The sequence below is a fragment of the Drosophila biarmipes genome, chromosome 4 (assembly GCF_025231255.1).
Source record: "Drosophila biarmipes strain raj3 chromosome 4, RU_DBia_V1.1, whole genome shotgun sequence".
Taxonomy (NCBI): domain Eukaryota; kingdom Metazoa; phylum Arthropoda; class Insecta; order Diptera; family Drosophilidae; genus Drosophila; species Drosophila biarmipes.
Genome location: NC_066614.1, coordinates 1,138,421 through 1,162,003, shown reverse-complemented (window position 1 = coordinate 1,162,003; position 23,583 = coordinate 1,138,421). Strand labels below are relative to the sequence as shown.

General features: G+C 39.9%; 1 protein-coding gene across 8 annotated transcripts in view; it reads right to left on the bottom strand.

The window, feature by feature from the left end:
• Positions 1-1,345: 1,345 nt before the first annotated feature.
• Positions 1,346-23,583, bottom strand: part of LOC108035605 (twitchin) — a 58,830-nt gene continuing 36,592 nt past the window's right edge. For 6 of the 8 annotated variants that reach the window (XM_017111321.3, XM_050886914.1, XM_050886919.1 and 3 more), the window contains 12 exons: positions 20,885-23,557; positions 19,758-20,039; positions 19,400-19,699; positions 9,866-19,336; positions 8,816-9,794; positions 8,414-8,755; positions 6,676-7,718; positions 5,879-5,935; positions 3,785-3,885; positions 3,594-3,732; positions 3,230-3,532; positions 1,346-2,529 (listed from right to left, as the gene is read on the bottom strand). In XM_017111321.3, coding sequence (XP_016966810.1) covers positions 1,895-2,529; positions 3,230-3,532; positions 3,594-3,732; positions 3,785-3,885; positions 5,879-5,935; positions 6,676-7,718; positions 8,414-8,755; positions 8,816-9,794; positions 9,866-19,336; positions 19,400-19,699; positions 19,758-20,039; positions 20,885-23,557 — 16,325 coding nt within the window. In that variant the 3' untranslated portion in view covers positions 1,346-1,894. The remainder of the gene's footprint in view (positions 2,530-3,229; positions 3,533-3,593; positions 3,733-3,784; positions 3,886-5,878; positions 5,936-6,675; positions 7,719-8,413; positions 8,756-8,815; positions 9,795-9,865; positions 19,337-19,399; positions 19,700-19,757; positions 20,040-20,884; positions 23,558-23,583) is intronic. The other 2 variants (XM_050886916.1, XM_017111339.3) reach the window with 1 other exon arrangement.

Genomic DNA, 23,583 nt, shown 5'->3' with positions numbered 1-23,583 from the left:
TCCTGCGTAGAGCAAGTTTGTTTCAGCGGGGTGCCACGATCACTTTAACGCCTACAATCCGCCAGAATCTGTAGCGCAGTTTTTATGATAAAAACAAGTTTTAACTATCGACTGACCTAAAGAATGTGCTACGCCCACTCTAACGCCCACAAACGGTTAAAACGCTTAAAACTGTCTGCCGCCCACATAACATCTACTGAAATAGCCGATAGGTGGCGCTGAGTGCTGAGTAACGGATTCTTGAAAAATCTGAAAAATTCTAAAAACCATAATTTTAAAACGGTGGTATTTATACAAACCGGGTATACAAAATTTCGACATTTAAAGCTGTTTTCTTTCCAAACTAGCTAGTTTTTCCAAAAGTGGTAGAACTAATGTTTCTTTTTACATCGTCTAGAATTTTGAGGATTTTAAAATAAAATTTTTGGACAAACTGACATACTGACAAACAAAATAAAATGTTAATTTTGATATGACTCCGCACCGGAACATCCGATTTTGACAGTTGAGGTACAGTGTAATTCGACGCGTATTTTAGCCCCAACGGAGCAAATGCTATAATTAATTGAAGGATTTGGATTATTATCCCAATCCAAATACGGATTTAAGTAAGTACATATTAAAATTTATTATAAAATAAAACAAAATAATAAACAAAAATCTTTCTTTTAGACCCCATAGACCAGACCTTTGCAATAGGTTTGGATCGACTATTTACGAGAAAGTAGTCGATGGGAGTAAATATTATGTGATTAATTTATAACTTTAATTTAAGAAACATAATTATTGGCTTCATGTTTGGGGCAAGAATCTATTCGTGTCATGTTAATACAAAAATCGTATTAATTTGACCCTTAAATTATTATTATTATTCCCCAAATCACCAAAATTATGTCATTGTTATGTTCTTCTTATTTCAGGTGTAAATCCCGGGGTCGGTCTGATTTTGCCATACATAAAGGTCCAGCAGGTCGGTCCCAAGACTCTCCTTTATTTATAGTCTAATATGGCATCAGTCAGATCTACTGGTTATTTACACGACTCTTAAGGTAGCCTCGCAACCACGCGCTCGGTTGAATCTTCGCAATTGTATTTGCTCTCCCTGCTTCTAAAACTTTTTCGGATATGCCGTCTCTGGCCTAAGATTGTTGGTTTAATGTTCTGCCCATACTGAATAGTATATGTTAAAAAGTTCCGAGCTACGCGTGTTCGTCGATTTGTTTCTCTTTTGCATACAAGACCGTAACTTGCCGTGCGATCTTTTAACCCTGCCGGCGAGAGTCTGAGGTCCATAGCTGCCTAGGTCTAAGTTCAATTATTTTCCTCTAACAAAAAAAGTAATCAGTTTTTTTTTTGAAAATGTTACATTTATTTTTTTGTCAATTACCGCCCGCATATTTCACATTTGTCTTTATATTTTGAAAGTTATACAGAACTTTGTACGATAATTAACGATTAATCAACTACTTGAATGTCTAATGTTTTAGATGTTATTGTTGAGGATGCCATTAGTCACGCAAGCAGCGAAGGATTTGTCATTACCGAACAGTATCTGTGAGTTCATTGCCAATTGTAAAATTGTAATGGTAGACAGTTGGATTAATTGTTCTTATACGTTATTTTGCGTTTAATAGTATTTTACATATAATGCTTGAGTTAAGTGGATGCACGTGAATATCTCATATCGAGCGATTTCGGACGATATGCTTGAAATGCATAAACTTTACATATATTTATATACATAAACGCCTATGTATATGTATAGATGTTTGGATGATGAAAGCGACTTTTCATGAGCAGTCTAATTATGGCATACTCCTAATACATATGTATATAATATATATGCACATTTTATGTAGTCGGTTAATTAAATATAACAACTTGCAAAATTGGCTTAGGCATCGGCGTTGTGAACGTTTATCGAGAATGCACATATACTTTCTCCCTTTCTGGCAACGGCCTTCGCCTGGTATTGGCCAACATCGTCCATGTTACATTTCGCAACTGTAAAAGCGTATCGGTTGTCATCTTTTGTAAATGAGTATCGTGAAAGAGTTTCGTCAATGGGCTTGCCATCTTTAACCCAAACCAAATTAAGAAGCTCTGAATCTAATTCGCACTCGAATGTGGTAGCCTCTCCTTCAAGAAGTGAAACTGATGTGGGGAATTTCACAAATGCCGGATGCTTAGGCTCGTCTCCAGGCACTGTTACATTTATAGTGCAGGTACTGAACGATTCGCCTACATCGTTAAAGGCCTCGCAGGTGTAGGTGCCGCCATCTTCGGGGAAAATTTCGGCGATTTGCAATCGGTATATATTGGCTTCGTTGGTATACTGGAAATCCTTGCTTGGCTTTATCTCTTTGTTATTGTGCAACCATACCACATCGAAGTGTTCAGCTCCAATAATGCGACAGGCCAAGGTAACTGCGTCGCCATCCCTAACAAATCTCGACTCCAAGTGACTTACAATTTTTGGCGCTTTATCGCCGGAAACTACTTTTCGTTTGGAAGAGCTCTTATCCAGCGCTAAAATCATATAGAAACATTTTTATTGGTATTATAAAGTAAAAAGAAAGATAATTTACTTCGGCTAGCCGAAAATTTTATAACCTTGGAGTTTGTGCCCGTGGGAGCAGGGTAGGTCAAGAACTTTTAAATCTACAGAAATGTAAAATAACGTCCCATTTCCATTTACTACCGTATATGACTGCCTAAAACGATTGTTTGGACAATAATTATCCGATGGTTCTTATGGCAGCTATATGACAGAGCCGTCCGAGCAATGGACGTGGCTAGATCAAGAATATATATATAGGTCGAAAGCAACTTCTTCAATGCGTTGCAAACTTCTGGGTGTAATTATTATGTCCTATAATTTTTTCAAAGCCGGACGACTATTTCAAATAGCTGCCAAAGGAAGGATCAGAAAATTGGTAGATATAAAATATATATAATATAAAAAAAAACCCTGAATGGTTCCTGATCAATTTTCAAGCAATTGGTCATTGCCAAATTTTGCGGAAATAAAAGAAAAAATAATAATTTGTCGTTAAAACGGACACACGGACATGGCTAGATAGATTCGCATATTTATCCTGATCAAAAGTATATATACTTTTAGCCATTTTTTTCTGATCGACCCTCGTTTATAGTAGGCAACGAGTTTATCTTTTTAATCCGCAGCGGTCTAAATACAAAAAATTTATTTTAAAAGACAACAACTCACGCTTTATTGTTAGTTTGCATTTAGTTTCCACAGCACGAATAGAATTTGTGGCTGTACAAGTAAATACTCCCTCGTCCTCCGGGAAAACTTCGTTGATGGTTAAAGTTGCAATTCCATTTTTATACTTTAAGTCCATAATATCAGAAGATGATATCGACTTCCCATTCTTTGACCAAGTGATTTGAGGCTCTGGATCGCCTTTCACGTGACATGTAAGAATCAACTGTTCACCGTCACGGATAGTTAGATCGTGTAGGGGCTTCGTAAACTCTGGCTTACACATTAATGAATCATCTGGGGGAACTATATTCATAGAGTAATTATAAGTAGTTTATAACTCCATGTATGTTTAATATATACATACGTATAAGTTCTTTAGTTGCACTTCGTGATCTAGACGGGCTTCCAGGGGCCTGTAAACTATTAGACGCATACTTCTTTTTGCTTGAAATGCTATTCTGAGTGCTTGAAGAACTTGTGTTGGAAACAGTGGTTTGGTCGGCCTAGAACTGATCAGTAAATATGCTATCAAGATATACAATTTTTAATGCTTGCCTTAGATTCCGATGTGCTCTGGATTGAAGATGAGGTAAACTGGCGGGATGTTACAATTGGTGGAGGCGCTGGCTTAATTGGCTGTTCTATATATTTTCTATCTGTTTTAGTAAAAAGAACGAAAAAATGTTTAGTATGTTTTAAATGTAAGTATTTTTTGTGCAAGATCATAGTTAACTTGGATTGTGGAAATTTTATATTAGTATTTTATTTCAATTCAGACGGGATTGTACATATTTATGGGATAACCAATATAGAATTACCAAAACTAATTGCCCTTATATTGCCCTTCTTTTACGTTATCTTACACATTTTTTCCTAATATTTAACATGCGATCACACGCGACATAAAAAATTATACTTTGTTGAATTTCTACGAAACATTTCTTTTTTTCTGGATAATTAAAAGTCCTGCAAACTTATTTTCATCACCTAGGGGTTGCGCCCGTTACATATTAGATTACATCGTTACATTTACATTACATAAAGAATTTGCAGATTAAACTTGCGTATCCAAGTAACTCAAATATATTAAAAATGTTACATTCCGAAGACGATGTGACTTAAGTCATATTTGACAATATACAGAGGTAGATAACAAAAAAGTTTTTTTTTTTCTCACAGCTGTTTTTCATTAGATTGACAGAGAACAATTTTGGAATTTAAACTCTGACCGAAAATGGTTTAAAAAGGACAAGTTTTTTTTTAGTAAATCCGTCTTCTACTGATTCAAGCAAAAGTTTTTATGACCCCCATAAAAAAAGTAACGGCTCTTGAATCTTATTTATTAATTACAGTTTTAGTTGTATGAAGTATAAATATTCTGGATCAGGATCACTAGCCGAGTTGATCTAGCCATGTCCGTCCGTTTCTACGCAAACTAGTCCCTCAGTTTTTAAGCTATTGGGCTGAAACTTTCCCAAAAGTCTTCTTTCTATTGAAGGTTGTATAAAATACGGAACCAGCCGGATCGGACAACTATATCTATATCGGGGGAAAAATTTAAAAAAAAATATATCTTTGGTGTTTTTAACATTTAACCTTCTAAGCTTGGAAATAACATTTTTTAATTAGTTCTAAATTTCAAATTTTTATAAAATTTAATTCGAAACTGAAAACCAATTAAAAAATCTTATTTCCAAGGTTATATGTTAAAAAACACCGAAGATATCATTTTTTTATTTTATATTACCACTAATTTCCCGATCCTTTCTATGGCAGCTATATGATATAGTCATCCGATTTTGATAAAATTTAATTCGAAATTTATAACTAATTAAAAATGTTATTTCCAATCTTAGAAGGTCATATGTTAAAAAACACCGAAGATATAATTTTTTTCAAATTTTTTTTCCTATGGGAGCCATAAGATATAGTTGTCCGATCCGGCTGGTTCCGCCTTATATACTACCTGCAATAGAAAGAGGACTTTTGGGAAAGTTTCAATCCGATAGCTTTAAAACTGAGAGACTAGTTTGCGTAGAAACGGAAAGACAGACGGACGGACACACGGACATAGCTAGATCGACCCATCTAGTGACGCTGATCAAGAATATATATACTTTATGGGGCTGGAAACGTTTCGTTCATTGCGTTGCAAACTTCTGACTGAAATAATTACACCCTCTGCAAGGGCATAAAAAGGTTGCCACGCCCAGTCTGACGCCCACAAACCGCCAAAAACTGTTTCGGCTACATTTTTGTTGTTAAAAAAATATTTTAACTGAAATGTATGTCTCATCAATAGTTATCTATTGACCTATAAAAAGTTTGCCACGCCCACTCTACCACCCACAAACGGCCAAAACAGTTAAATCTGTTCCTGCTTACTTAAGCTGTGTAACGGGTATCCGATATTCGAGGCTCTCGACTATAGCGTTCTTCGTTATCTTAATCTTTACCCCTTTAGCCTAACATGTGCAATATGTATACCTGCAAGGGTATATAAACTTTGGGTTCCAGAAGTTAGCTTCTTATCTCTTTCTTTCTTAAAAGTATGATTTAATTTATAAAGTGTTCACTTTAGGTATTAAAGGGCATGCTGAAGGTAAATATGTGTTTAAATTTTTGGTTCATTTCGTTATAATCATTTACCTCCTGAGTAAAGGAAATTGTGTGCAAGTTGAGCCTGCTCAGGCGTAACCCATTCTCCTGGGAAAAGTTGAATTTTAAGATGTAGTATTTAAAATTGTAATGCATATTTAAAAAAATACCATATAACAATATATATATAGGGATATATATTATATATCTTAGGGATATATTAGGGATATAATGGTTTGTTCGCATCCCTAAATCAATGTGTGTGAATATAAGAAACCCTAGACCCATTACAATTTTAAAGGTCTGAGCTTGCACGGTTTCTAGTTTCCTTAAAAATCTGTTAAAACCTATAATTAATGTGTTATTAGCGCACTATTTTTTTAAATTTATGAACAACTAAGTAACAACGCAATAGAACTGGCCTGTAGTTTTATTTTAAAATTTATCAACAGATATTCGAGGAAAGCCACTTTAGTGTTTTTATTTTTTTTTTAATTAATTTCTTTTTTTAAGCAATATAATAAGTTTATTTGAAATGAACGAGCACAAAAATTAAGATTAAATCCAATTATTAATTATGATTTGTAATTTATTTTGATATTAAAAATCTTTCATTTAACTTAAAAAACAATTACTAAATATAAGATTTGATTAACCAAAATATAGAATATTTAAATACCTTTTCAAAAATAAAAAAACAGATTTGTATAAGGTGTGGACAAGAAATTAAAAGCAACATCTTAAACAAATAAATACAAAATATAAGTCTTATTGAAAATTTAAAAATTTAAAATTCAAATTCAAAAATTCTTTTATGTATTATTTGAAAGTCTTTTTTTTAAGTTTACCTTCAACAATCACGACACACTCTGTTTCGTCTGATCCGTGACAGTTTGTTGCCTTACAGCTGTATTTTCCTGAATCGGATGGCTTGCAGTCGATTATTTCCATGGTGACAACTCCATCAGAGTGAGTCATCGCATACTCATATTTGCTGAGCTCTCTGCCGTCCTTGTACCACTTAACAGTAGGCACTGGCTTGCCACTCAAACAACAAAGTAGTTTGCATGTGTCGCGGGCCTGCATGACGCGTGGCCGCAAAAGGAATGTGAAACTGGGCGCCGTCTCGGACTCTTCTTGCCAGAAAGTGTACGGCAACGGTTCACGTCTGCGAACCGGAGTTGATTCCGTTCGATACCGTGGCTGTTCTTTTGGTAAGGGCTGAACATTCAGGAAGACGACTTCTTCTCTGGAGCCATAGTGATTTTCTGCACGAATAATATATTCTCCTCGATCATCTAACTTAACTCGGTTGATGACAAAGTAGTAGTCATCCCCAGTATAGCGCTTCATAAACTTGACACTCTGCCGCAACTCAATATTATTGTGAGACCAGGTAAGAGTGGGAGTAGCAATGGCAATGCACCGGCAGTAGAACTTCACGCTTTGACCCTCGTAGCAGAACTGGGACGATGGTCGAATCACAAAACGTGGCGCTGCTTGACGACGATCGAAAACGGCGTCATGTATTTTATATTTCTCCATAAGCAACTTTCTCAGAGATGAGTATTCTGATAGGCGTCCGATTGGCAACAGATATCTCTCAAAATCTTCATATTTCTTTCTAAGTTTTTCACGGTAGGCGAGATAACGATCACGGTTAATTGCCCGTGTCATAGACCTGTGATCTCCAGTAAGCCAAGGATGCAGAAGACATTCGTGTGCAGTCATACGCTTTTCTTTGTTGGCAACAAGCAATTTTCTTATAAAATCTTTACCCTCTTCAGATATGTATTTAAATGATTCTAAATCGAAATCCCAATCGCATGCCTTAACATTTTTGAGTGTTTGGACATCGTTATCACCAGCGAAAGGTGATAATCCGCTTAACCTAAAAAAGGATAAGTTTTAAAAATGTGTTTAAATGTTTCTTTTCGGTGGTTGAAACTGGAAAAAAATATCATAATGGTTTGTTCTGTTAGCTCGTCTGTTAACTTACAAAGTTCAAAAACATTTTAGACCCTTGAGATTACTTGTTTTAAGAGTATCTAACAATGGCTGAGAATTTAACTTTTTTTGTGCCTATTCATACTCTATTATAGGGTCTCGGAATCATTTAAATTGTTTTAAGCAGTAAAATAATTTACGCCTAAATATATTCCTAAGTAACAAATTTGTTTTCAAGTTCATTTTGTCTAAGTAAACCGATAACGTAAAACATTCCTATGAAGCAATACTTTCCGAAAAACACGTAAAAATTAAATCGAAACATTTTTCTCAAAAGGCAAAATGTAAAACTGAAATGAAAACCGGAGCGCGCCTGTATGTGTCACATAGAGTTGGAACTCTTAAAAGTTGTACTCGGTTTGTTTTTCGGCAGTGTGGCTATCTTGTATTTTTTATATATTTTCGTATTTTGTATTGGTATTACAATATCGTTTTGCAGCTTATATATCCCCATTTCCCTTTTGCTCCCTTAAGCTGAGTAACGGCTATTTGATAGTTGAGGCACTTGACTGTAACGTTTTTCCTTGCTTAACGTTTTTAATTTTTAAAGTGAATAAATAAATTTAATTGATAACTTACAGAACATATGCCAGTACTCCGGTGGCCCACATATCAGTATAGAAACCGACGGGCTCTCTGTTAACGATCTCCGGTGCAGCGAACTCTGCCGTACCGGTTGTAATTTTGACAACTTCATTTGGATCTAGCCTTGTCGCTAATCCGAAGTCGATAAGCTTTACATTTGTGCTTGAACGAGTATGGCACATAATGTTCTCTGGCTTTATATCCAGATGTATAATATTTTTCTCGTGCATATGCCTGATGCCCTCGCAAATTTGCCTCATATAGTTTATAACTTCAGCTTCCGTCATCACGTAGCCCTCTGCGGTAATGCGTTCAAATAATTCGCCTCCAGATAAGCTATGAAAAACCGCTTTTAGGTATTAATGTTACAACAAAAAAGATATAGATTTTGCTTACAATTCAAGTATTAAAACCATTTCATCATCGTCCTCAAAAGCGTCGTGCAGGTTAATAAGTTTTTGATGGTGCAGCTGATTCATGATATCTATTTCCCGGCGAATAAGGTCTTTCTCAACTAAATGTGATACTGGAATAAACTTAGCAGCAAAAATATTTCCAGTGCTTCTTTCACGACAACGGTGCACCACACCAAAAGCACCCGTACCTATTTCTTCAAGGATATCATACTTATCGTAAACACTTTGCTGAGAGATCTCAACAGGTTGCGGAACGAACTTTGAATAAATGTCAAACACATATGAATCATAGTCTTTAATTGGGCCATCTGCTTTACCGCGAATTTTTTTGCCATTTGCATCGGTTTCCAATTTACGTTCTTTTGGTTTCTTTTTAATAGACTCCTTTGTCTTGATTAGACTGCTAGGGTCTGAAGGTTCAGATCGTCCATAAACATTATCAGCAAATATGCGGAAATCATACTCTTTTCCTGAAGTTAAACCACTAACTGCCATAGAAGTAAACCGAGTATTTCCAACCCGTAGCCACGAACATAATGGATGCTCACGACGCTCTACGTAGTAATTCGTTATGTCACTACCACCATCCCAGACAGGTGCTTTCCAACTAAGAGATAAGGAATCAGTTCCAATACTTTCAATTGATGGGAATCGCGGCGGATCTGGACGATCACTAATTTGAACTTTAATTACGGCTGTATCCGAACCAAGCTCATTCTCAGCTGTTATCCTATAAGGCCCCGAGTCCAAGCGCGATCCATCCCGGATTATAAGAACAGCGTGTCGTTCTTTCACTTCCACAGTGTAGTGACCACCAGACTCGATATTTTCACCTTCCCTTATCCAGTTTATACGTGGTTTAGGGAAGCCAGTAAAGGGAATTTTGATTACAACATTTTCACCTTTATCGAAGTAAGCCGTGTCTCTGAATCGTGGTGGAACGTTTAGTTTTGGAGCAGCTATAAATAAAAAAAATTTGTATACACAAAAGGATAAAAGGGGACACACATCTTTCTTGGAGATAACTTACTCATAATTGCCAATGCCGCCCTTGTCGATTTTGCTCCAGCTTTGTTCACAGCGCGGCAGACATATTCATCAGCGTCTTCGCCGAATACGTCGTTGATATTTAGGAAGTGATTGTCGCCTTCTGAGTACATATGATAACGCGCACCGTTACTTATTTCACGAGCTCCCTTATACCAGGATATTGTTGGTTTAGGAACCCCACTTATTGTGCATGTGAATTGGGCGTTATGATTCTGAATGCAATTGGCATCGCGTAGCGGTTTCACAATCAATGGAGGCGAAGCCGCCTTTGGATCTATTATCTTGACCGCTTGGGAGGCAGTGGATTCCTTTGAGAGTCCTGCTACATTCTGAGCGAAGATTCGAAACTCGTATTGCCGACCTTCGATCAGATTGATACAGTTTATTTGATTGGGTGCACAGATGGTAGCATTTACACGCTGCCAAGTGTCGCTGCCTACTTCACGTTTATCGATCCAATAGCCTTGAATGTGCGCACCGCCATCCGATTCCGGTTTGCTCCATTCCAAATGCACAAAGTCTCCTCCAATTTCAGTAATTTTAGGAATTCCTGGTGGCGATGGAGGGTCAATTGGTGCCTTAGCTCGAATAGGGTTTAAGCCTTCCAGTGGTGGACCCATTCCGTTCTCATTTACAGCTATCACACGGAAAATATATTCTTGGTTCTCGATAAGACCTTGTACGTTAAAGGAGGTATCTTTACAGGTGCTGGAAACTGTTATCCAGTGCGGTGATGATAAATCCTTCCGCTCCACCACGTAGTGAGTAACTTTAAGGCCACCATCGTAGGAAGGCGGACGCCACGCCAAAGTACAAGAGTTTTTGTTAATGAACGATATCCCCATTGGTCCTGTGGGCGCTGAAGGTAAACCAGTGATCCGTACATCAAAATGCGCCGTGGCACTACCAGAATCGTTAGTGAATTCTATTTGATATTGGCCAGCGTCACTTTTTACAATATCACGAATACAAATTGCTACATAATCGTCAAAGACGTTTAACTTAATATGCGTTTCATCATTAACCTCGGATATAACTTCATTGTTTCTCTTTAATATCACAGTCAGTGGCTGGTCACCTGAGTAGTAAACCTTGATCTTTGTATTGTCTCCTTCGGGTAAGTAAAGTTCATTGGGACATCTGTTTATGATTGGTGGTGATCCAATTTTAAGATAACCTGAGGTATGAACAAACCCAAGGGAATTAATTGCCTCACATGTATAGTCACCGTCGTCACCAGTTTGTACATTAGATATATGCAATCGGAAGTGCCCGTCCTTACTATCGCACGTAATTCTTCCGCCACCCATTTGAATTTCTTTTCCATTTCTAAGCCATCTAGCTGTTGGGCTAGGTTTACCTGAGGCGGCACACTGCAGTGTGTAATCCTTGCCAAAAGGTGCTACTCTGTCTTGAAGTCGGGTGATCCATTCGGGTTTTTCGCCACCAAGTACCTCGCAAATTTTGATTGGCATCGTACATAAGCTAGGTTCCGAGCGTCCGGCGGAATTGACAGCAAATATACGGAATTCGTAGTCCCCCATCTCGATCAGGTTAATAACCGTGTATTCGGTGTCTAAAACATTGTAATCATTACACTTTACCCATACGGCTCCACCGATGTCCCTTCGTTCAATAATGTAGCCGGTAATACGAGAGCCCCCATCTCTTAATGGTTTTTCCCATTTCAAGTCGACATAGTTTTTGCCGACCCTTGTGACTTGCGGCGTTCCAGGCGGTGAAGGCACATTGAATTTTCCTTTTAATTTAAACCTTAGAGACGGTGGGGAAGGCTTACTCAATCCAGCCGCGTTCTTTGCCTTTATACGGAATTCGTATTCGCTGCCGTTAGCTAAATTGTACAGTTGGTATTTAGTGTCCTTTATTAGGTAGTCATATGTATTCCACGAAGAGTCGTTAACAATGTCTCGATATTCAATTTGATAACCTTGAATTCGGGATCCCCCATCACTAGCTGGTCGAGTCCAAATCAATGTGACATTTCCAGAGTCCCAGTCAATCACCTTTGGTTGACCAGGTTCATCCGGCACTGTAAATTGATGTTTCGCAACAATAGGCTCGGCAATGTCCAGAGGATCTGACAACCCGTATTGATTTTCTGCTCTTACACGGAAGTGGTACTTGTGTTGAGGTTCCAAGCCCATGACATCGTAGTGAGTGTTACGAACAAAACTACTGATTTTCACCCATGTGCCACTAGTGTCCAACTTTTCAACGACATAATTTGTTATTGGAGAACCACCATCATCTAAAGGAGTTTTCCAAGCCAGGGTGCATGTGTCTGGAGTAATATCGTAGGCATTTAAGGGACCCTGAGGTGGTCCTGGTCTGTCTACCACCGTGACATGACATGATGCCGTATCTGAACCCTTGTTGTTGGTAAGTGTGATCGTGTACGATCCAGACTCACTTCGTTTAGCTGATTTATTATAATAAACTGAAGAATAATCGTCCGAATCAAATCTTATTCGCTCGTCGGGAGTGACTTGGAGACCATTCACACTCCATGACGGCGTTGGCCGTGGATTTGCGTGATAAGGTACGGTTATATGGAATTCATCTCCTGCAATTACAGTCATATCACGAATCGATAAATCGGATGTTATTTTTGGTGCATGCGGTGGACGGCGGCAGAAGATGAGATCGCTGGAACCGCTATAAGCGGATTGTCCGGCAGCATTAACTGCAGCTACTCTGAACTCGTATTCAGCATTTTCAATTAAGTTTGGTATTTTACAAGTAAGATCTGGACAAAGAGCATGAACTGCTTTGGTCCATTTGTCATCGCTTAGCAATCGTTTTTCTATAACGTAGCCGGTTATAGGAGAACCGCCATCATGTTTTGGTTTCGACCACGCTATCGTTATACTATCTTCTGTGGAGTCAATGCCATGAGGTATACCAGGAGTATTAGGAACATCAAAGGGATGCCTCGCACGTATAGGCTCCGACGTGTTGGTCGGATTGGATTGGCCATATTTGTTCTCAGCTATCACTCGGAAGTCATACTCTTTGTTAATTACAAGGTTTCGAATTCTGACAAACGGAACTGTGCAGAAGCTGCTTACTTTAGTCCATGTAGAAGAACGAGCTTCTTTCTTTTCAATAATGTAGTTTTGTATAGGAGATCCACCGTCATCTTTTGGTGGATTCCAATACAATGTTAGAGAATCTCCAGCGAATTCATCAGCACGTAAGTGGGTTGGTGGAGATGGTCTATCCAAAACCTTAACATTTATGGTAGCAGTATCAAAACCTGATGGGTTCTTTAACTGGAGTCGATATTGACCTGAATCTGAACGCTTCGAGTTCTTCACGACAAACGATGCGGCATCATCAGTCAAATGCTGATGCAAACGATTATCGTCATTCAAAACACTGTCATTGGAATACCAAAAGGCGCAAGGCTTGGGGAAAGCTACGTAGGGGATATGAATGCTAAAATCGTCCCCAGCTCGGCACACTATATCTCGAACGCCTCCCAACTCCATGCAAGGCTTGTTTGGTTGTTCCTCAATTCTAATGGGCTGACAAGGCTTAGATGGATTTGATCTTCCAACTTCGTTTTCAGCGATAACGCGGAATGAATATTCTTCTCCTTCCTTAAGGTTTGGTACTGTGTATACGGTTGAATTAATGGGTAATTCGTTAATCAGTTTCCAATCCTTTTCGTTTTTGGGACGCACTTCGATATAATAACCTCTGATTCTAGATTTTCCATCATTGCGGGGTGGCCGCCAAGATAATGTGACACTATCCTTGAAAATACGATCTGGCTTTGGTGGTTCGGGTGGATCTGGACGATAGCGTTGATGCTCAGCAGTTATTGGATCAGAGGGCTTTGATGGTTGGCCAGGTCCAGCCTCATTCACAGCGATTATGCGGAACTCATAACGAGCTCCGTCCCGAAGATCGGGAACAGTATATGATGTATTTGGCGTTGGATAATTGTTGCACTTAATCCATTCACCACCGCGTTCTCGTCGCTCAACAATGTACCCAGTTATTGGCTTACCACCACAATAGTCTGGTGGATGCCATTCTAAGCTAGCCGAGCTCGGCGTATAAGCAGCAATTGTTGGCTGAGATGGTGCCCCAGGAGGATCAAAAGGCGACTTGGCCAATACCGGTTTACCTTCAAGAGCTTCGGAGGCTCCATAGATATTTTCAGCCCTTACACGGAAAATATATTTCTTTCCTTCTGTTAGACCCTTTACGGTGTAGTTCGTCTTAGGACAGTAGCCTGGTACTGGCTTCCAGTCATCTACGCCAAGCTCAGTTAACTCGATGATATAACCGCTTATGTCGCTGCCTCCATCGTCTTTGGGAGGGTACCATTGCAAAGAGATGTGATCTGGGGAGCTATCAGTATAAGTTAATGGTCCTTCAGGCGGCGATGGCTTATCCACGACAATCACTTCAATGTCAGCCGTATCCTTGCCAAACTCATTAATGGCAGTTAAGGTGTACTTTCCAGAATCATGCCTGTTTGAATCGTCTATGCGGAATACAGTACGCTCAGAGTTAGTCTCATACGATACGCGTTTACTTTCCTCCAACTTGCTATCGCCTCGTTTCCATTCAATTGTAGGCGTGGGAGCTCCAGATATAGGTATATTTAAGTTAACAGGCTCCCCTGCACGAACCTTAATACGTCTTCCTGTAATACCATCCAAATAAAGTCTTGGCTTTTCACGCAGTGGCCGAGCATCAAATGTGCTCGATGGTTCGGAAGTCTTTCCGTTACCAGCTGCGTTAACTGCGGATATTCTATATTGATATTGATGGTTTTGTGATACTCTGTCGTCTTGGTATTCAGTGGTGGCAACTGGTGGACCATTTATTTTAATCCATCGGCCTGTGTTAATGTCACGGCGTTCAATGTCATAGCCAATTATGGGGGATCCTCCATTACTTATTGGTTGTTTCCATTTTATTGAAATGTGATCCTTATCGCTGTCGGTTAATTCTGGTTTTCCCGGTGCACCTGGTACTGTGTATTGATTTTTGGCAACTACTGGTTGGTCGGATGTAAGTGGATCAGAGCGCCCTTGTAGGTTTTCGGCAATCACTCTAAATTCATATTTTGTTCCCTCCAATAGTCTGGGGACAACGGCATGGTTGTATTTAGCATTGACATAATTTACTGCGGGTACCCACCCACCGCCATGCGTCAGATCTCGTTTTTCAATAATATAGGACGATATTTCAGATCCTCCATTATCTTTAGGGGGTTTCCAAGAAATAGTCACAGAGTTTGCCGTTATTTCTTCATACTCCATTGGACCATCTGGGGGTCCTGGGCGGTCGAGTACTATAAGTTCAAAGCTGCCTTCATCAATTCCTGAACTATTACGCAAAAGTAAGTGGTAGATTCCGGAATCTGATCTTTGGCAATTAACAGTGTGTACTACGGTGTGGTGACCAATCGATGTAATAGTAGATCTTTCATTTGATTTAAGCGGATTAGTATTAAGTGTCCATGTTGCTTCTGGTGCCGGTTCACCGATAAAATCAATATTTGTGTGGAATATAAGACCACATTTGATGCGTATTTCATTAAGTGGAGTAATTATTTTTGGTGGCAGGTACCGTGGTTTGGCCATAATCATATCAGACGGCTCTGACGGCTCAGACTGCCCTGCTTGATTAACAGCAATCACTCTAAATTCATACTCCTGACCTTCGGTTAGCTCTGGAACTGTGGCTGTGTTTTTGCTTGACGGAACATGCAATACGTTAGACCAGTAAGGGCTGTTCTTTTCCCTTTTCTGTATAATGTATTCCAATATGGGAGCTCCGCCATCGCTTTTTGGCACAGGCCATTGCAAGTCAACATGGTCACGATCCCAATCAGTAATAATTGGTTTTCCAGGTGCATCAGGCTCATCAAACTCATTTTTAGCAATTATACTCTTTTCAGCTTCCAAAGGATCAGATTCCCCAATTGCATTAACGGCCTTAACTCGAAACAAATACTCTTTTTTATGAACAAGACGGGTTACATCATGAACAGTATGAGTGCTCATGCCAGCATCGGACCAAGTGCTTCGGGACAAGTCCATTTTCTCTATAATATAGTGCAAAATGGGCGAACCGCCATCATCTTCTGGAACAGTCCAGGCTAGGTGGCATCCGTCTCTTGTAATCTTTGTTATATCCAGCGGAGCCTTCGGTGGTGATGGTCTATCCAAAACAGTCGCGTGAGCAGATGCATCAAATGATCCATGCTCATTCTTTAGCATTAACGTATAACGACCTTCATCACTTCTAAGTGACGAAGGAATTTCAAAAGTTAATTCGTTTTGGAAAAGATTAGACTCTCCGCGCGTACTCGAAACTATTTCTTTTCCATTGAATAGCCATTTGATAGATGGTTTAGGAGATGCCTCGATTGGTAATGACCATCCCAAACGCTTTCCAGCATGGACCGTAATGTCATTTAAAAGAGACTTGTCAAAGAATGGTGCAAGAAAACGTGGCTTGCAAATAATAGTGCTAGATGGATCTGATGGATCGCTAGGCCCTCCTCGGTTTACAGCAATTATACGGAATTCATATTCCCCACCTTCTGTAAGTTCAGGTATGTGGGCCTTACATTCTTCCCCAGGCACAATAGCAGCGCGTTCCCACTGACCAAACTTCGGTCTTTTTTCAACTATATATGAAGAAATAGGTGCCCCGCCATCTCTCTTCGGAGCGGCCCACTCCAAGTCCACAAAATTTTTACCCCAATCTACAGCTTGCGGTTGACCAGGCTTGTCTGGATGTGAAAAGGGATCTTTTGCAGTTATTGGTTGAGAGGTCGTAAGTGGTTGGGATTGGCCTTGCTTGTTAACAGCTCTTACTCTAAAGCTGTAGTCATGATTTTCGATCAAATTATCAGCTCGAATTTCGGTATCAGTACAATCACCAACAGGCACCCATCGCATGGCATCATTATCCATTTTTTCCACAATATAATGCGTTATTTCTGAACCGCCGTCATCCTTTGGTGGCCGCCAACGCAGCACTATAGAGTTTTTGGTTATATCACCGTTGCGTAATGGGCCTTCCGGTACACTTGGCACATCCAGAACAGTAACTTTGACGGTGTGCCTATCAATACCATTTATGTTACGAGCTATTAAAGTATAATCTCCTGTATCGGATCGTTTTGCATCAAGTATTCGTACCTTGGTGCGGTCATCATAATTGGAAATTTTTACTCGATCTGTGTTTATGATCATATTTCCTTCGTGAGTCCATTCTTTGCTTGGAAAAGGCTCACCAGTAACTGGTACATCAAACTCGAATATATTACCAGCTTTTATTTTGATATCGGACATGAAGTTTCGGTCTATCTTTGGTGGCATGTTTTTGGGTCGAGCAAGATGGGGTTTACTTGGATCACTGGGGATACCTGGACCGGCCTTATTTACTGCTCTAACACGGAACTCGTATTTAACGCCTTCAATTAGATCGGGAACATGAGCATTGGTAATGTCGTCACTGACCTCAGCACACTTTTCCCAATCGGGAGAGTACTTGTCCCGCTTCTCAATTATGTACCCAGAGATAGGAGATCCACCATCACTCTCTGGTCTATTCCATTCCAAATCAACGAAGTCTGTGTCGAAGTCTTTTATTGTTGGAGTACCAGGTTTTGTAGGTTCGTCAAACGGATTTTTGGCCTGAATGGCTTGTGCTGTCGTGAGTGGATCTGAAGTTCCTTGACGATTTTTGGCCCGCACTCGAAATTTGTATTTGTGACCTGGGGTAAGTCCTTTTACCTTAAGGGTTGTAGTTTGTCCTTCAGTCTCCCCAGCTGGTACCCAACGACCTGTTGCTTCATCCAATTTCTCAACGACGTAGTTATCTATTGGTTGCCCACCGTCATCGTCTGGTGGACTCCAGTGCAGAGAGCAAGACTCGGCATTTACCTCATCAACTGCAAGAGGTCCGTTTGGCGCTGAAGGTTTATCGATCACAGTTACTTTAACTTCTGCCCTGTCTTCTCCATTTGCATTTTCTGCATGAACTGTGTATACACCTGAGTTAGATCGGGTCGCAGCAGTAACCTTTAGTTTTGTATTGTAGTCTACATTAGTAACCTTAATATTGTCTGTTGAATACAACTCTTTTTTCTTAAGCAGCCACTTAGTTTTAGGCGCTGGCTCTCCAGATACCTTGCAGTCGAATGTAAATGCCTGTCCAGCTTTAATACGCACTTCAATAAGGTTTGATCTATCTATAATAGGTGGCTTGTTGCGAGCCTTGGCAACTATCGAAGGAGTGGCATCAGATGGCTCTCCAGTTCCAGCAGCGTTGACCGCAGAAACTCTGAACTCATAAGCTTGGCCTTCGACAAGATCAGAAACAGTGGCTTTGCATTGATCAGCTGGAACCTCAAGGGTCTTTTCCCATTTACCATATTTATCTTTCTTTTCAACAATATAACCAGAAATGGGAGATCCACCATCAGCCAGTGGTGGAGTCCACGCCAAGTCAATGTGGTCCTTATCCCAATCAGTTGCTTTAAGGTTTTCGGGCTTGCCAGGTTCATCAAATGGATTTTTAGCTATTATTGTTTCCTCACCAACCAAGGGCTGCGACTCACCTTCCGCATTTACAGCTGATACTCGGAACTTATATTCGTTTCCAGGCGTAAGACCTGTAACATCCACTTGGGGTTCGGTTGAACGACAAGAGGGAATCCAGCATCCAGTTTCGGGATCTAATTTGTCAATTTGGAAATACTCAATTGGAATTCCACCATCGTCACTGGGACGCTTCCATTTAAGGTGACAGCCTTCCTTATGTACATCGGATATTTGTAGGGGCCCGTTAGGAGGTGTGGGCTTATCTGTGATAACCACATTTACAAGTACGCTATCTTTTCCAGAACTATTAGTGGCTGTGACCAAATATTCTCCAGAGTCACTCCTATGCGTTGGTCGAATAACTAATTTCGTATAGTAGTCAGGACTATCGATGGTCACATTTTTTCCTGATTGCAAGTGGTAGTTTGAGAACTTCCACTCCACTTTTGGGGCAGGCTCGCCCGTTATATTTGCATCTAATTTAAGAGCGGTTCCGGACGATAACGTTATATCACGAAGATTTCTACGGTCTATCTTGGGAGCAAGATAACGTGGTTTGGCTATAAGAACTTTGCTTGGATCCGAAGGCTCCGATTGACCTCCCTTATTCAAAGCAACTACTCGAAATTGATATTCATTTCCTTCGATAAGACCTTGAACAGTCGCCATGGGAGTTGGAGAGTTGGTTTCTAGCGCTTTCTCCCAAAGAGGGCTGTACTTATCTTTTACCTCCACTATGTAGCCAGTGATTGGCGATCCTCCATCACTTGCAGGTTCTGGCCAGGTAAGTTCTACTTTATTTGCAGTCCAGTCGGTAGGTTCAGGAACACCAGGCTTCGACGGAGCGGCTATTTTACAAAATTTGTTAAATGTAAGACTTTTATAGAATTGTATGTATTGTAAGTACTCACTAAAGGGATCCTTTGCAGTAATTGAACCCAAAGTTTCCAATGGTTCCGATTCACCCTCTTTGTTTACAGCTTTTACCCGGAACTTATACTCATGGCCTGGAATTAGACCCTCCACGTTGTATTCTGGTACATCAGTTTTGCCAACAGGCAACCAAATACCCGTATCTGGGTCGAATTTCTCAACTAAGTAACTCTCTATTGGTTCACCTCCATCGTCCTTAGGCTTTTTCCACTTAAGCTTACAACCACCTTTGTGCACATCTGATACCTCTAAAGGACCTTCAGGCTTGCTAGGTTTAGCTAAAAAGTAATAATAAAGCGTGTATTTCTTTTTCTAAATAAAAAATTGCTAACTTACTAATAATATTGATTTGGAACTCCACTTGGTCTTGACCATAGAGGTTATGGGCAGAAATTTTATAGAGTCCTGTGTCTTTCCGTTCAGGATTTTTATTTATGTATTTTGTGTTATATGGAATATTCTCTATATGGCTAACTGAAGTTGCCTGAATAGACTTGTTGTTTTGGTTCCAAGTAACATCCGGTGCGGGTTCTCCACAGACATTTATATCCAAGAATATTGGTTCTCCAGCCTTGACGTTATAAGTTCGAATATTTTTACGATCAATCTTGGGCGCCACTAATAAATATTATGAATTTGTTAAATTTGGTTTATATAGTTGCTCAAACATCAAATGGTTTTAGTGGCTAGAGTTTGTATACCTTCGTATTGCCTGATTTGGCTTTCTTTGTATGTTTCCTATTAATAATTGTTCCGATATAAGCTTCGGCTTGTCGAACTTTAATTTTAATTTTCTTGCAATATTTTTGTACCAGGCATATATTTTAATTAAAAACGTTGAATATATATAACAACGAAACCTGAAAAATTTAATTTCAATCGAATATTTCTTTGCTTCCCAAAAAGTTCTTTAAAAAATCGATTTTTTAAGCTTATACTTCTTATACCCGTCGCTTGATCTGGCCATGTCCGTATGAACGCTAAGATCTTGAGAACTATAAAAGCTAGAGGAGGCACATTCCTAGGCTTCCTGCGCAGCATGATTCAGCAAAGTCTAGCGCCCAAAAGATATGTGTTCGTCTCGTCGATACCTATCGTTTGAGCCAAACAAAATTTTTCCACGCCGACGAACTGGCCAAAACTGTGGCGGCCGTTTTTAAGCTAAACAAAATATTTTTATGAGATCCACTACTCAATAATAACTATTGAATGATTTAAGAAACGATAACACGGCCACTCTAACGCCCGCAAATGGCCAAAACTCTTGAATACATCTTAAATCTGTCTGTCGCCCACATTTTCATATACGAAGATCTCCACTTCCCTTTTGCTTCCTTAAACTGAGTAACGGGTATATGACACTCGAGGCACTCTACTATAGCGTTATCCCTTTTTATTTTATTTTATTCTACTATTACTACTTCTAATTAATATAATTTACTCAAGGATATATTAAGACTTACACTTTCTTGGCTTTGTAATAATAGGTTTGCTAGCATCTGAGGGTTCACCAGGTCCAGCAGCATTAATTGCTTTGATGCGGAATTCGTATTCACAATTCTCATTTAGGTTTGGTACGGAAGCTTTGCACTCCTCTCCAAAGCCGGGAGCTGGAATTTCCGTCCCCTTTATCCACTTGTCATTACTTTTTTCACGTTTTTCAACAATGTAACCAGTAATTGGAGATCCACCATCGTTAATCGGTGGCTTCCATACCAAATCCACATGATCTTTATCCCAGTCTACTACTTCCGGAGTTCCTGGCTTTCCGGGCTCATCAAATGGATTCTTCGATATTATAGACTGTTCTCCAGTTAATGGTTCAGATTCACCTTCAGTATTTACAGCGAGTACCCGAAACTTGTATTCATGGCCAGGCTCCAAGTTATTTAACTCTGCGAAAGGTTCCTTAAAGCGACCTGATGGCAGCCATCGGCCGCTTTCGACGTCCATTTTTTCAACAATGTAGTGCTCTATTGGTAAACCTCCATCGTCTATGGGAGCATTCCACTTAAGCTTGCACCCTTCCTTGTGCACATCTGTGATTCGTAGAGGTCCCTCTGGCTTCCCCGGCTTATCTAACACAATGACTTCAAATGAAGCCTCATCGCGTCCAGATTCATTCTCCGCCTTAAGCGTATATTTTCCTGAATGAAATCGCTTTGAAAATGGGACTGCCAGTTTTGTGCGATATGACTCCATGTCAATATTGTAGTCACTATCGTCTTTATCAAGGCGGGCTTTATTATGAAGCCAAGTTTTAGTTGCCGGAGGTTCTCCAGAAACTTTAATGTCATATCGAATGTGTTGTCCAGCCTTTATGGTAATATCCTTAATGTTGGTTCTATCAATTTTGGGTGGTGCAAATCGATCCTTTGCTATCATTTGGTCCGATGGTTCTGAGGGCTTGCTCTTTCCTGCCTTATTAACTGCCTTAACTCTGAACTGGTATTTATTGCCAGCGATTAAGTCATTTACGCGGGCCTTGCAATCGGGTGTATTTGTTTCAAGAGCCTTTTGCCATTTTCCTGTATTGGGGTCCTTCTTTTCCAGTATATAGCCGGTGATAGATGCTCCGCCATCATCTTCCGGAGCCCTCCACTTAAGATCACAATGGTTAGCAGACCAATCAGTGATTTGCGGCTTTCCTGGAGTGTCGGCAGCATCGAAGGGATTCTTCGCTTTTGTAGGAATATCTGCTACCAAGGGCTCGGATTCGCCTTCCGAATTGACTGCTTTCACTCTAAAAAGATATTCCTTGCCTTCTGTAAGGCCTGTAACATCGGCTTTAGGTGTCTTAGTTGTAAGAACAGGTACCCATCGACCTGTTTCCGTATCCATTCGTTCGACGACATATTGTTCGATTGGCTCTCCGCCATCATCTTCAGGCTTTTCCCATTTCAAATGAACGCTTTCAGCCGTTACGTCAGATATAGCCAACGGTCCTTTTGGAATACTTGGCTTGCAAAGCACCTCTAGCTCTACTTCTACGGTGTCTGAACCCGAATCATTTTTGGCCGTAACGATGTATACGCCTCGATCAGTGCGCTTCACCTTTGGTATTATAAATGTGGTTTTATAGTCTTCATTTTCTATTTTTATGTTGTCTGAAGTTTTGATTTCAGTTCCGTTGCAAGTCCATGTTATTTTAGCTGGAGGTTCAGCTTTAACTGCAGCGTCCATATGAAGCATTTGTCCACTGCGCATTACTTTTTTTTGCAGATTCTTGCGGTCAATGTGTGGCTTTAAGAAACGAGGTTTAGCCACCACTGTTTTTGAGACGTCGCTGGGGTCACTGGGTCCTGCCTTGTTGACGGCAACAATGCGGAATTCGTACTCATGGCCCTCTTCTACGCCGGTAACGGTACCACTGCTCTTATCTCCTGGTACAGTAGCAGCGTCAACCCATGCGCGTCCTGACTTATCCCGCATTTGAATAATATATTTTTGGATTGGTGCGCCGCCATCGTTCTTTGGTGGATCCCAAGCTAAGTCAACAAAATCTCTATCCCAATTTGTAGGTTCAGGTCTGCCAGGTTTGTCAGGTTCATCAAATGGATTTTTCGCAATGATTGGTTTATCTGTTTCCAAATCCTCAGACTCCCCTTCTTTATTTACAGCTCTTACTCTAAACTTATATGGTTTTCCTTCATGAAGACCAATTACTTTCGCTTCAGGCTCTGTACTCTTTCCACACGGTAACCATTGACCAGTGTGTGGATCAAGTTTTTCTATTTCATAATAGTCGATAGGAGTGCCGCCATCATCATCTGGTTTTTCCCACTTGAGCTTGCAGCTGTGTTTCGTTATATCATTGACTTGAAGGGGACCTTTGGGCTTTCCCGGCTTACCCAAAACGGTGACTTCCAGTTCTGCTTCGTCTTCACCAACTTCGTTTGTAGCTTTAATTAAGTATTTACCACTTTGACATCTTTGGGCACGCATTACGAAGAATTTAGTGTTGTAGTCAACATTATCAATTTTCACACTATCCTCGTTGCTTGTTAGGGGTAATGCATTAAATAACCATTCAACTTTCGCAGCTGGTTCTCCTTTGATGCTAATGTCCAAACTTATTGAAAGCCCAGTTTTAACGGTTACAGGTTTCAAGTTGGTTCGGTCAATATGAGGTTTCACTAAATTATAAAATTTTAAAAATGTT